The sequence below is a fragment of the Pipistrellus kuhlii genome, unplaced genomic scaffold (genome assembly GCF_014108245.1).
Source record: "Pipistrellus kuhlii isolate mPipKuh1 unplaced genomic scaffold, mPipKuh1.p scaffold_m20_p_60, whole genome shotgun sequence".
NCBI lineage: Eukaryota > Metazoa > Chordata > Mammalia > Chiroptera > Vespertilionidae > Pipistrellus > Pipistrellus kuhlii.
The window spans coordinates 1,249,694-1,264,027 of record NW_023425563.1 but is presented as its reverse complement, the minus strand read 5'-3'; the positions used below and the strand labels follow the sequence as shown (position 1 = coordinate 1,264,027).

The window sequence follows — 14,334 nt, the reverse complement described above, 5'->3', positions numbered from 1 at the left end:
ACACCCTTCTACGTAGAAGTAAAGATATTCGCCTCACTGCCTGGCTCCCGAGTACATTTTGTATTCTACCAGGACCCCTGACTTGGGGGGTTTGCCTTATTTCTAACAATTTGGGGTCGTGTCGCGGATACCGTCTGTCGCCACAGGGAAAATGGACCCCTCTCCTAAGGAGGTGCGCCTCGCTGCCAAGTTGTGGTGGCCTTGGTGAGGAGGGACAGCCATTACCCCTGGGCTGACTACAAGCCTGGGATTGAGTCAGCCAGCCATGCAGGAAGGGCCCAAGCAAGACCCTTGGCATTCTGTCACCAACAGTTGGCCTGACCTCTCAAGAAAGTGGCCTAGAGAAGGGCTGGCCCAGAGGACCAGAGACAGAATCGGCACCACTAACCTTGGATGATATATCTCTAAGGAAGAATGTAGCAGTTTAAGTCCAAGCCTGCTCCTATAATAATTTTCTTAATTAACTTAAAGGCTTTGGAGCATTGCTGGGTTAAATGGTAAACATCTAAATATTAAAAACAAAACACAAAAACTGAAACATTAACTGCTAGACAAGTTTATTTTGCCTGATCTTATTTTTTATTTCAGAAGGTCTCTCGTACTTGGTTGAAGGTATATTTTTTTGAAAGGAAAAGTGCATTCAAAGTATGTTCATAAATGTTAATCTAAGAATTCTGACTGTTTACATTTTGGTAATCATTGAAAAATTACAGTTTCTAAGAGTGAAGAATTCTAATACATTAAAAAAAAGAAAAGAAAAAGGTCTGTACAAGTTGTAGAAATACTTAATGGGAGGACTGAGGCATGGTTATGCATTTTGAAGGAAAAAGAAGGTGGTTTCTAAAGGTGGTTATTTCTGGAAAATGTAAAAATGTTTTTGAAAGTTTTAAGAATGTCCGTGAAAATTATAAGAAGTTTATAAAAAATTAATGTTAAAAAGAAATTTGTTAAATGATACAGGCCAGTAAGTCAGGACAGAGCAGGGAAACAGATATTTAAACAGCAGTTTGCAGCCATCTAGAAAACTCTGTCTTCCCTACACAATGATAAATACGATGATTTGCATTTTGCCTCCCTAAACAGAGGGTAAATAGCTTATGCCCAAGTTCTCAGGAAGACTGAAGGGAGAAATCCAGTTAGTGTGCTTGCTGTTCACACCCAAGGACAAATGAAGTTAATAAGCCTTATTTTGGTCAGTTCTTTTCCAGTAAAACTATCAATAGAGGCCCAGTGCATGCAAATTCATGCACTTGGGAGGGGGGCAGTCCCTCAGCCCGGCCTGCACCCCTCCTCTTGCAGTCCAGGACCCCTCGGGGGTGTCCACATGCCAGCCTAGGCCTGATCCCCCAGGGAGTGGGCCTAAGCTGGCAGTCAGACCTTCCTCTGGCAGCCCAGGATCCCTCAGGGATGTCTGACAGTTGGACATCCTTAGTGCTCTTTAGTGCTCCCCTGCCCACCTGCTTGTCTCAGTGTTACCATGGAGGCGAGAGAGGCTCCCACCACCACTGCTGGGCTTGCAACTGTCAGCCCAGCTTGTGGCTGCACTGACCACCAGGGGGCAGCTCCTGCGTTGAGCATCTGCCCCCTGGTGGTCAGTGCATGTCATAGCGACCAGTTGTTCCTGGTCTTCGGCCATTATGGCCAATTTGCATATTACCCTTTTATTATATAGGATAATTATATTAATCAGGTATTTAATAAGAAGACCTTCTTTAAATCATAGGAACTGAAGTTTGCTGGCCTATGTTCCTACCTAATATACTTTAATATATAATCTTTTGATAAAATCAAGTTTGACAACCTTCCTAGGGTTTGAATTTTAAGAAAAGTTTTTTACCTGGAGTTGGCTGTAGGTGGTTCCAATAGGCCCTGGAATGCACTGGAAACTAGGGACCAATTTCTTAAGAACTGTGTGCTGGTCTCTCTTCTACTTCAGTCTCTCTCAGGTCAGAAGGCCTCCTGACCCAAGGCCCTCTGGAGTTTCCAGTTCATCGCCATCGAACGGAAGACTATGTTTGTTCTAATCAAGACATGGAAGGGAGGCAAGCTGGAACCCTCCTGGGAAGGCCCTTACCTGTCTTACCACAGAGGCTGCTGTTCGGACTGCAGAGCGAGGTTGGACCCATCACACACGGGTTAAGGGCAGACACACTCAACTTGAACAGCCACACCAGGACATGTCCCCTTGACGGTGATGCTAAGAACTCTGAGCTGCCTTAATAACCATCATGTACTGGGCTCTTTGCTTTAGGCATCTGGCAAATTGCAGGGGCTTACAATGTGGGCTGGGGAAATGTGTACGGCCGGATCATGCTCACCCAGTGACGTTATCGGTTATAGATAACTTGAATGACTTGGATATTTCAGCCTTTAGGTCCAAAGAGTGGCTAGGACTAGATTTAGGAGTAGATGTCACAGGACAGATCCCTAGGCCGCTGCCACCACCATGCAAAGAGAAGTAGGATATAAGGGGATGAATGCCTGGGTGGAAATGATTAAATTTCTGTACGCGCCCTGAATAAAAGGGACTCCACGCTTGTGCAGCAGGAAGGCTAGAGGCCAAGCGCCCATTCCCATTCGGATGGACCGCAGACAGTCCCGGGATGGGATGTGTGCTTGCCTTGTACCAGGAGGGAACCGCCTGGGGAAACGCTTCCTGTAAGACTCTCGCCCTGTTGTTCCATCCAACAGAGGTAAAGAGCTAGAACCCCCACCCCCAAATGACACAGCCCCATCCTCCAACGTAAACTATGCCTCCTGCCTCCCAAGGTGGGGCACAGTGCTCGGAGTTTGAGAAATGTATCCGGATGTGTAGATGGCCGAGTATCCCCAGAAGCCCAGCGTGCTGCTCTGTCGTACCCCGTGCTGGTGCCTTGCCCAGCGAATGGAGTGGACCGTGTGCTCTGATACAATTGGCTCTCCCTTCTCCTTTGGCACATCGTAAACCTTCTTCAATGGACAGACAGACTAGGAAGAGGAGAGAGAGTCCGGGGCCCCTTTGATCCCATACACACAGATCCCATTGGGGTTCCCGGAGGGGTGCCAAGGAGTCTAAGATCGCCCAGGGTTTGAGTGTGTCCTGTGCTGGTGGCCACTGTGAACAAGAATGTGGTGGATTAGTTATAGTCACTAGAACCAGCAAAGGCTTGTTAACGAGGCTCAGACGCAGCTAAAGGGACAGTGAGCTGCCTGATGCCAGCAGCAGTGGCCTGGGAGCACAGGCCAGCCGCGGATACGGTCTGGCAGAAGGAGGAGGAACATGTGTAACGTTGGGGCCAGCGCTGCACATTCGTCCCTGACAACAAGCACACGGACGGTCATGAGCCTAAGGCTCTGGCAGCTTCAGTGACGCGTGAGCTGGAGCCTGGGACCCAGGCCCCTTCTCCGATTCACTGGAGCCACGGTTGGAAAGTGGAAGGAGCGATGGTGTCCACCTCATCCCTTCGATCAGGGGCTACAGTGATGGGGTGTCACGTCACCCCATGTGTGGGCGTCTTACCCAAAGGCTAATTGGAACCGCGGCGACCAAACAGCAAAGTAGTCTCCTCCTGGACACTGCGGAGCAGGAGAGTCAAGGGTGTCAGCCGAGATTGAAGAAAAGAGTTTAAGTAAAGAAAAGGGGGGAATTGTGAGAAGAAACAAGTCATCTTTTCTGTCAAAGAACAGTTTAGACAGCCGCCATTTTGGACTGTGTGACTTGGCAGCCACCATGTTGGCCACAGGGCTTATAGCTCCCTGGGGGCCGCCATCTTGAAATGGCAAAGGCCCACCCCTCCCTTTGAATTAGCCAATCTCGGAAGACTGTGCACCTGAGCTCCAATCATGAGTGAGGGACAGGTCACGTGTGTCTGGATTATAAATCCTGAGCAGACCGCCTGCGAGGTGTGCAGGTGCCTCCAGACCACATGGCACCCTCCTGCAGGAGTAAAGACATTCGCCTGCTGCCTGGCTCCCGAGTGTGTTTTGTGTTCTCCCAGGACCCCTGAATTTAGGGGCTTGCTTATTTCTAACGTTAGCAGAGCAGGATTTGGGTGAGAGCAGGAAGCCCAGCCAGGATGCAGGAAACTTATGCAGCCAGGCAAGAAGCCTGAGAGTGATGCCTGCCCTCTCACAGACCTCTCGGGCCCTCGGCATCTCTATCCCGCAAACTACGTGGCCCCAAGATGGTGCTCTGCTTCTGCCTGAGTGCTCGGCAGCATTGCTGGTCCTAATGAGTCTGAGGGACACCGGACACTCGCTCCCCACCCCAGACCCTGGGCCCTGGGTTGAGGAGGACATCTAACTAGTTCACCCGGCCAGAGACCCGGAAACGGCAGGCAGGACCAGAGCCCAGACCGCGGCCCTGGAAGCAGGTCCTGCCAGGATCTGGTGGAGGAACCGGAGGGGCTGCAGGTGCCTGCGAGGGGTCCCTACAGGCCGGCTGAGGACACACCAGCACTGTCCCTGCATTCCATGGTGGCTTCTGCAGGGATGAAGGCCAGCTGCTCTTTGGGGTGTTATGGTGTTTGCAGCTTTCTGTCCAGGGAAACAGTGCTGATTTTTGCTGGCTTCTGAGCTCGGAACCAGAGCCAGATTGGGGGGGGGACCATGGCTCTTTTCTGGAGGGACCCTGGGCACTGTCCTCCCTCCTCCATCTTATGGGACACGGTGCCAGCAGAGGTGGCCGTGCTGACTGGGCCCCTCTGTGAGCCCCGTCCACCTGGTGGGGCTGCAGGAGAACAAATGGGCAGCCCAGGAATGTGCTCCCGTCCCTGCCTGGCCGCTTAGCTCAAAACATGGCGTGGAGACCCCGCCAGCCGCTGGGCCCTCGAGCGGGCTTGTTCCAGGAAGGCAGGGTCCTGATCTCACACAGACCGGCCCACAGTGCCAAGCAGCCTTTTCTTTGAGGCTGAAGGATCATGTTGACAGTGATGGTTATTAACATACGGCAACAAGAACCACTTACTACTTAGGGAGCCCCTGTGTGCAGGCAGGGACGGTGTCCCCCCCACCCATGAGAAGCGGAGTACATAAAGCCCCACCCGAGCCCCACCTCCGCACGCAGCTCCGAGGTCCTGGCTGGGGTTCAGGAGCCCGACCCAGGAAGTGGCCGTCCACGCCTGAGGGAAGTGGAGCCGCCTGGCGGACAGCCGTGCCAGGGGCCAGGATGCTGGACTCTAAGCTTCACTCCAGGACCCAGGATGAGGCGAACGGGGGTCCTGGGGGCGTTGGTCCTGCGGGGACCCCGGCTCCCCTGAGAGAGTGCTGGTGCAGAGGCGCCTGGCAGGACGTAGGCTGGCAGGGGCAGCCGGGCAGAGTGTACGGGCAGAGCAGGTGAAGCGAAGATCAGGTTTAATTAACATTTAACAGGAGTCAGATCCTGCGAGACCCCTGTGTCTCCTCGGCTTCTGCTGATTGTTCCTGACTGAGGTCCCTTGCTGCGTGGGGTGTGGCCAGTTCTCAGTCCCGCCCACCCCAGGGTGTGGAGAAACCAGGGTTGGAGCTTGCCTGTCACCCACCCCAAGGTTTACATGCCACAGGCCACCCAATCCCAAGAATTGAGATGCCAGATGATGGCCATAGGACCCAGAGCGTTCGCTGTTCCGATGGAAGATGAGGGATGGAAAGGAAGGTTGTGCTCTGTGTGAGTCCACCGGCTAACGGTCTAGTACAGCAGCCGAGCCCTCTGCAGCGGACATGAGGCTGCATGCTGGGGGGATGGCGGAGGTGCTGCTGTGTCTGCATAGGCGCACACACTGCTGACAACTGACCCAGGCCTGTGGATGTCACCATCAGACCTCAGGGCCATGAACACCACCCCGTCAGACTCGGAGCAGAGGCCAGAGGCCCCTGGAGTCGGTGGGACTGCTGGCTCTGGCTCCGCTGGAGTAACAGCCAACTGACTTGGACGTAGAAGATGGAATCAGCCGATTGGAGCCAGAGGGTAGGAAGGGCTCTGGTCTGGCTCCCCATCTAGCCTGCAGCCCTGAGTCGTGGGATCACCTGTGAGTCCTGGCTGGCTGCAAACTCCTTCCTGGCACATTGATACAAAAACCCCATTGTGAATGGGGACACTGAGGCTTGGACCAAAACTGGGAGCAGGTAGGGTATCTCAGGTCGCCTGCCAAAATCTGACTCCCTGGGGATCTCCCTTCGGCATCTCCTGGGTGCTCTGCACCCAGCCCACTGGGGAGCTGAGACCAGCCAGCAGGCGGGCTGAGCCCGAGCTCTCAGTCACCACGGAGCCTTGTGCCCGGAAGCCAGCCTTGACTCACATCAGAGACAACTGGCTTGGCTGCTTTCTGCCCTGTCTCCGTGGTGACCACAGCCGTCCTGAGGCTGTTTCCTAGGGGAGCCACACCCTGACCCATGGGCCAGGCTGGCACCAGGACAAGACTGTGTCCCTGGAAGTGGTGTCCTGGCACCTGGGCACCTGCCCTGGATTGTCTGAAGCCCTGAGCAGATGGAACCTGAGCATCGTGGGCTGTCCATCACCATCACAAAAGGCAGTGCAGTGGAAGGAAGAGGGCCAGGTGTGGGCGAGGCCAGGATGTGGTCCTGGGGTGCCGTTATTCTCTCGTGGCCACTAGGAAGCTCCTCCCCATGTCTCAGCTCCCCAGGACGCTGGCCCTGGGCGTGTCCTCTCATTGCCAAAAGGGAAGCCATGCCTCCCTCACCAGGGGGCAGGGGCCTGGCTAAGCCCTCTGTGTGGCTATCTGCTCTATGACCACCAGGTGGCGCTGTGCTACCTTGGCCGAGGCCACGGAGCTACCACCCAGGAACGCCCTTGCCCACTTGGTCCAGTGGGGTCCAGAGCCTGGGACTCCCCGATGCTGGGATGTGGGATCTTGGGACTCTGATTTGAGGAGGAATGTGGGGATGACAGGGTGCAGGGCATGGGCAGCAGGACGAGGGGATGTTCATGAGCCGTGGGGAGGCTCATGGGCCGGGGGAGGGGGGGTGGCTCTGTCCTATGAGATGTCTTCAGGGCAAGTTGGCTGACCCACCAGAAGAAGGGGTCTCCTCTCTGCCCCCCACTTTCCTGCCCCTCTTCCCCACCCTCTCTGACCTGCTCAATGAGAGCACAGCTTCTGGGGTCCTTTCCCAGCTGCCCCCTTACAGGCTGTGTGGCTTTGGCAGGTGACTTAGTCTCTCTGAGCCTCATCATCATCCCCATAACTGGATCCTGACTCCTGTGGGTTGGTGGGGATCAGAGACCAACCTGACCAGTGCTGGCGAGAAAGCTGACAGCGTGGCTGTGCTGTGGCCACTATTGCTGCTGTTGTCGCCCTCATACCTCATGCTCTCTGCCCTCCACGGCCCCAGGAGAGGGCAGCTCCGAGAAGGTGACCTGAGACCTGGGAACGAGCCCTGGTGACCCTCCCCTCTGCCCGTCCCAGCCCCCGAAACTGCCACCCTGCTAGGCCAGCACCTGAGGGGTGGGTGCCTGTCCCCACCATGACAGCACCCCTGTGGGAATGCAGTGCTGCTTGACAAGGACCTGAGGGTCCTGAGGGAGGTGGTGGTTGGTAAGGAGGGAGCAGAGGCCGGTCCCAAGACCTCCGTGTGGCACAGAGGGGCTCCATGTGCCAGCAGAGTGAGCCCCGAGGGTTCCATGGGTCAGGAGCCTCGCAGTTGTGGCAGTGACTCCTCAGCCCCACCCTCGGATGCCCCCACAGGCACGCGGTTTGTTTCTGGGACTTGCCGGCTCTAGACCCAGAGGGACGTCCAGGACATTCTGGGAGTGAGGGAATGCATACATGCCCGCCAGGGGGCTCAGCCACAAGGCCAGCCTGGTGCGGGCTGGTCACAGCCACCAGCTGTGCCTGACGGGGAGGAGGCACGGGGCAGTTTGTCCATACACCCCGTCCCTCCTGCAGAGGCCTGCCCTGTCTATGCCCAGGCCCTGCCTGGCAGCCGGCAGGTGCTCCGCACACGGCCACACGCGTGCTCCTGGAGCCACACACGTGCTCCCGGAGCCACACGCATGCTCCCGGAGCCACACGCATGCTCCCGGAGCCACACACATGCTCCTGGAGCAGTGAGACAGCCCCTCGCCAGGGCCCGAGCACCACGGTCAGCTCTTCTGCATTCAGACAGAGGCCCTGTCGCTCTGTGGGAACCTCTCCAGTGCTGCCCCTCGCTCCACAGGGGCTGTTGCGGTGCCAGACTGGAATGCAAGCCTCCCCCAGCAGGCAGCCCTGGTGGAGAGCCCAGAGGTGTCACCCTGTGCCAGCCTCCCCTGCCCAGGGCCTCTGCCCCCCGCCCCTCTCCACCCGCCCGCTGTTGTCTCCTCCTACCCGCAGAGCAAGGACAGGAGAAGTGCCAAAGGCCAGCGAACTGCCTGGCACGGCCCGGGCCAGGGGCCACCAGGCACTCACCGTGCTGGCGGTGAATTCTGGCGGGTTGTCGTTCACGTCCGTCACCGCGATGATGGCCGTGGCGGTGTTCGAGAGGCCGTAGTTGAGGTTTCCCTCCATGTCTGTGGCCTGCACAATGACTGTGTACTGCTGAACTTTCTAGAAAGAACGAGTTGGGGAAGAACAGGGCTTAGTTGGGTTTTAGTTTACAGGCTGCTTATGCTTCTCACCGAAGGAGAATGCTCCCCGGGCGGAGCTGCCTGCGGCCGGGCCTCAGGCCAGCACGAGGCACCCTGGCCCCATGGCTGTCCCCAAGCTCAGAGCAAGGCCGGGAGGAGGGACGCTCTCCGTGGGAAAGCGAGCAGCGAGAGCCCGGCCACACCCCATCTCGGTGGCTCTGGCTGTTGCAAGTACAGATGATAATTGGTGCCAAGACTGAGGGGCAGGAGCACGGCACTGCACTGGGTTTGCAAAGCCAGGGACGGCAGTTTGCAGAGCGACACTCCAGACGTGTCGGGAAGGACCGCGTGCCTGCAGCATTTTCAGCGCGCAGCTCAGCTGCAGGTCAGAAGTTCAAACAAGAGACAAGCCCTCTCCGCTCTTTGCAGATCGCAGATACAAGCGCACTGTCTGAACAGAGTCCGAAGGAGCGCCGAGCATTCAGGTGCATGAGGAGTGAGCTTTAACAGGCAGCGAAACTCGAGGGGAAGCATGAATTCCAGCAGGCTCCGTGGCCTCGCCCGCCTGGCCCTCGCCGAGGCCACGGTGCAGGCACCCCAAGCCGGCAGAAGTAGCCTTTTCCACGCCCCCGTTCTGAGCCAGTGTCACAGGAGCTTCTGATGCGACAGGTGAGGATGAGCATGGTGGCAGCTCTCTGTGGGGACCACACCCCACTCTCACTGGCGCCATTAGGGGAGGAGGGATTCGGGAGCCCACGGCAGAAAGGGCCCTTGTGAAATGTCTGCCAAGTGATAAACTCTCTCAAGCCCTGCTCCTCTGAGAGGCTAAGGAAACAGGCTGGCGCCCGCCATCCTATTCAGGAAAGTGGGCTCAGGTTCCAGAAACTGGCTCCATAAGAACTAATTATAAAGAGCAGGTGCTCTCCAGACTATCTCTCTTTCCATCCATGCATCCCTCCTCTCCTCTCCTCTATCCATCCATCCACTTACCTTTTTGCTCATCAATCCATCAACCCACCCATCTACCCACCATCCACCCATCCACTTATCTTTCATTCACCCATCCATCCATCATCCACCCACCCACCCACCCACCCATCCACCCATCCACCCATCCACTTATCTTTCCACTCACCCATTCATCCACCATCCACCCATCCACCCACCCACCCATCCACCCATCCACCCCCCACCCACCCACCCATCCAACCATCCACCCATCCATCCATTATCCATCCTTCCATCATTCTGTCCCTTCATCTCTCTGTCCCTTTCTCCCTCCTTCCTGGAAGCTATGACAGATGCCTGGATGAGCCCAACCAAGGCCTGAGTTTTCCAGAAGAGCCCAGTCCAAATGGACAATCTGTGGAACCGAGAGCTGAGGAAATAGGAGCCCATGGCCGTTGTTGGTTGCTGAGTTTTGAGATGTCTTTATGCAGCAGTGCTCACTGGCTCACACCCATGTCCTTCCCGCAGCCCCAGGCTGTGTGCCTGGTTGCTGACTGCCTCTCCGGCCTCCTCTGAACCAGGCCCCCACCCCTCCCGGACAGCCGCCCTCGACTCCTTAACGCGAACCCTCCTGCCTTCGCACGTGCTCTGCCCTCTGGGGAATGCCTATCCTCCCCTAGGTGATGCCAACTGTTCTTTCAGATCTTTGCTCAAACCCCGTTCTCAGGAATTCTCCTGCCGCTCCCAGCCAGGCCCAGCAGGGCGCGGCACAGTTCAGACTTCACAGTGTCATGCCGTCATTTGGTTGTTGTCTGAGCACCAAACCAAGCTCCACGTCCCCTGGGTCAGATGTGGCGCCTATCAATCACCCGGTAGGTGCCCGTGAACGTGCCCTGAATGTCCCATGACTGCGATGAGACAGAGATACTGAGGAGTGGGCCAGCCCACAACCTCTGTGTCTGGGCACTTGTGGGCAGTGGGGAGGCACCGAGGGGCTTTGAGACGAGTCACAGGATCCCGTGTGTGTTCAATGGGGCAACGGCTGCTGATTTGTAGAAATAAAGTTTTATTGGTGCACAGCCTTGCCCATTCATTTAGGCATCATCTGTGGCTGTTTGTGCAATGAAAACAGCTGAGCTGAGTGGCTGAGACAGAGGTCACATAGCCTGCAAAGCCAGGGATGGTGCTGGGCCGGGGTGCTAACTGGCCCCATCCCCCTCATCACCAAGGAGGCAGGGGCCAGGGAGCCGGTCCTCAGCACAAAGCCAGGCTCCTCCAAGGCTCACCACAGTGTGGGGCATGGGGGAGGGGCTGTGGCCAAGATGCAGAAACCAGGCCCACCAGCCCAGCGCCATGGCAGCCAGACGAGCCCGCCCTCGCTGGCCTCTGTGCTGCAGTCTGAGATGGGGCAGGGCCGCGTGCCCAGCTGACTCCACTGGTGGTCACAGCAGCCCCCGAAGCGGTGAGCAGGGCGCCTGGTGTGACCCCTCATTGCCATCGGGAGCCGATGCAGCCACTGCTCTCTGGTCTTGGTTATGGGGCCCACGTTGCCAACACAGCTGTGAGGTCTGATCAAACAATTGAGTCCATACTCCTCCCCGGGAACTGACCTTTAGCCGCTTCACAACAGACATTCCCTTTTGCTGAGACAAACTCGTCAGTCAACAGAGCAGCAAACCGCGGCTTAGAGCCTGCTGCAGGGACAGGCTGGGAACAGGGACTGGCTAGTGGGGAGGCTGGCAGACAGAGTCCGAACCCCAGTCCCACATGCCCTTGGAGAGGGGCCCAGAGTCCTGCCCAGGAGCCGCCCCTCATCTGTATCTAACCCACAGCCGCCAACGACCCCACGGATGGGGCCTCAGTTACTCCAGCCCCTCCCCAAGGAAACGTGCAGAAGGAAATCAGATTCTCCGACAAAGCCACAGGCAGCCTCACTTTGAAACTCTTCAATTTCTCACCTGAGTTTCTCTCGTTCGTTACAAATCTGAGTCTCCCTCCCAGGACCGGCTGGGAGACTCAGCTGCAGGATGTGGCAGCTTCGGAGCAGGAGGCAGCTGCCCTTTCGTACCAGATGCCACCTCGGAGGGCTGCCTGTCACTATCAGCAAGGCTGCAAGGTCCTGCCGGGCGAGGCGTGGCCCGTGACCACTGCCCGGCTCTGCCTCCTCACCGCTTGGTGGGAGGGAGGAAGCCCTCGAACCTCACCCTGCCTTGCCCTCAGGACCAGCTGCTGCTAGAAGGGAAAACAAGGGCAGAGGCCGGCAGCAAAGGAGGGATTTAGCCCAGAGGAGAGAGGAAGAAGTCACAACCTCCCCATGGACCATCCAGGCCACTGCCTGGAGACACCGCAGAGAAACACGTCTCGGAGGGCGCATGCAGCCACGTGTATCTTGGTGGGTATGCCTGTGAGTGCAGCTGACTGCCACTGGAGGGCGCGCAGGTCTGGCTTTTGACAGTTGGGTGGGGGTCTTTGCTGGCCTGAGTGGGGCAGCTAGCAATGCAGCAGCAGGGGAAATGCAGGCAGCCCCACCCCCTGCAGAACGCGGTGCCCCAGCCCCTCCTGAGAGGGCGGGCGGGGGGGGGGGGGCAGACACAGGCTCCTCCACGTGTGGCTCTTGGTTTGAAAGTGCTTTGCAGACTCAGTGGTGATCACCGTTCTCTTCCACCAAACCCTCCAGGAGAGGTGCTCACAGGCGGGACCCGGGCCATGCCAGGGAAGGTGGGCGTCCTGGCTTCTCTGGACACGGCCACCTCTGCCATACTCGTCCCAGCTCCATTCAGGTTGGGGGTTTGAAGCCTGTATTAAAAAGTCCTGCAGGCCTTGGCCTCAGCGTCTCAGACTCATGTGCTGGTCATCCTTCCCCTGCAGCCGCGTGAGCGAGCCTGGGGCGAGGGCGAGCCTGCGGGGTGAGGGCGGGGGCAGCTCTGGCTTGTTTGCCACCAGCCCACCCCTCAGCGCAGGGTCTGGCAGGACCAGAGGCACCCTGCCCTGCCCCGGCCTCGGAGGTCCCGCTGCAGAGCCCCTCCATCCTCACAGGGAGCGAGGGCCGGTCAGCCAGGCCGGCGCAGGGCCGCGCAGGGCTCGCCTTGGGGGCGCTGAGGTCTGAGGGCTGGCCGCCACTGGAGAACCTTCCAGACCCCAGCCCAGAGCTCTTTGTGGCCTCACTTCCCTCCATCCCTCAGGAGCCGGGGGCCTGGGATTCTGGGATTCTGGTTTCCGGCTGAGCCCTGGCTTGTGTTGCAATCGAGGCCGCTTCCTCCTGTCAGGGCTCCGGGAGGGTCTCGGGCGCAAGCACTGTGAGCTCGGGGGCGGGCAGCGCAGAGCTGGCAGGGGGTCCATCACCTCAGAGACCCAGCGACGGTGACACCACTGCACCGCCTCAGCGCCCCAGCCCAGCGAGCATCCTGCCTCACCCCTCTGGGAAACATGGCTTACACGCACATGGACACGCACAAAGGCCATGCACCACACGTGTACACATGTGTATACAAACACACACAGGTGCACACCTGCATCATCAGCTCTGCCCCCGGAGGGGTCGTGTGCAGGCTGGCTGCCGCACTCACGCTGTCCGTGGACACGGCCTTGGCTCTTCACTCGGACCCGAGGTGAGACGCAGCAGCGACTGCAGGAGCAATAACAACGCCATCCCGGCCCCGACCCGGATCACGTGTCTGCCCCGCGCCCCTCGCGGCGTGGCTCAGCGTCCTCGTGTGCCCACGCCCCACGCCAGGAGCCACCTGAGGCCAGACCCTGCAGACGGCAGGAAGCCATGCTTTGCTGTTTTCTCTTTCTCCCTCTCCTCTGTTGTGGGCCACAAGCAAGACCTCAGGGATGAATATGCAAACGAGCTTGTTGGTGGCAAATTTGTCTTAATTGTGACTTTCCTCTCTGAGACTGCTAAACCACACTTGGTCTGAGAGCTGAGAGTGGCCTGTAAAAACGCATCACATCTCGGCCTCGGAGAAACGCTGGGCTACCACACGCACACACACACCGCGGCCGCCATGCGCGCGCACACACACACACCGCGGTTGCCACGCGGCCGGGACCCGGAGCCAGGACGTGGCCCGGGATGCGGGACTCCGTGCTCCTCACCCAGCGGGGCCATCAGACCCGCCTGCCACACCCCATCTCCCAGGCCACGAGCCTCGTTGGCAAGCCAGGCGGCGGAGGCCCCCAGAGGGCCGCCCCTGCAGACACGGCTGGGTGTGCTAGCCAGCCGCTTCCCGCGTCAGTCACGCGGGAGTGTCGATTCACTCGCTCTGCTACAGACGGGCAGGTAGTGTGCTGGCTCTGCCCGTCCCGGAGCCTCCCTCTGCCAGCAGGGAGCCCTCAGGTGCCCGCAGAGAAGGGAGCAGGAAGCCCTGCCACCCTGTCCCACCCGGTGTGCAGCGGGCAGCACAGCGGGGGGCTGCGGGCGCGGTGGCGGCCCAGGTGCCAGCGGGCCTCGGGCAGGCCCGGGCAGCGCGCTCAGGGTCATTTTCCAGGAGGGCTCCCCTCTCCCACCAGAGCTGCCGGCAAACAGCTCCTGGCGAGGGCGGTCTCCTGTCTTGGTGACAGCTGGGCTGGCACGGCGCCAGGCCTACCCTCAGACCTGGTGTCTGGGGGGGCCCTGCTGCCACGTCCCTGCCTGTCCTGTCTCCCTGCTCAGTGGAGCCGGCTCTCGGGGCCCTTGCTGCCTGTCAGCACCCGTCTAGTTTCACCCCCAGGTGTCACCCGGTGCATGGAGGGGGCGGAGCAGGAGCATGCAGGCTTCTCAGAGAGGCACCTTGGCGGGTGGCCAACCCATGTCCCGTCCCCCCTCCCCGCCCCAGGCACAGACGGCCGGCTGCCTCAGGTGGGGAGTGTTGTCAGACAGAGCAGGG

General features: G+C 58.6%; 1 protein-coding gene across 1 annotated transcript in view; it reads right to left on the bottom strand.

The window, feature by feature from the left end:
• CDH4 (cadherin 4) overlaps positions 1-14,334 on the bottom strand; it is a 281,683-nt gene that overhangs the window by 16,094 nt on the left and 251,255 nt on the right. Inside the window, exon 8 of the mRNA XM_036420047.2 lies at positions 8,361-8,498. Coding sequence (XP_036275940.1) covers positions 8,361-8,498 — 138 coding nt within the window. The remainder of the gene's footprint in view (positions 1-8,360; positions 8,499-14,334) is intronic.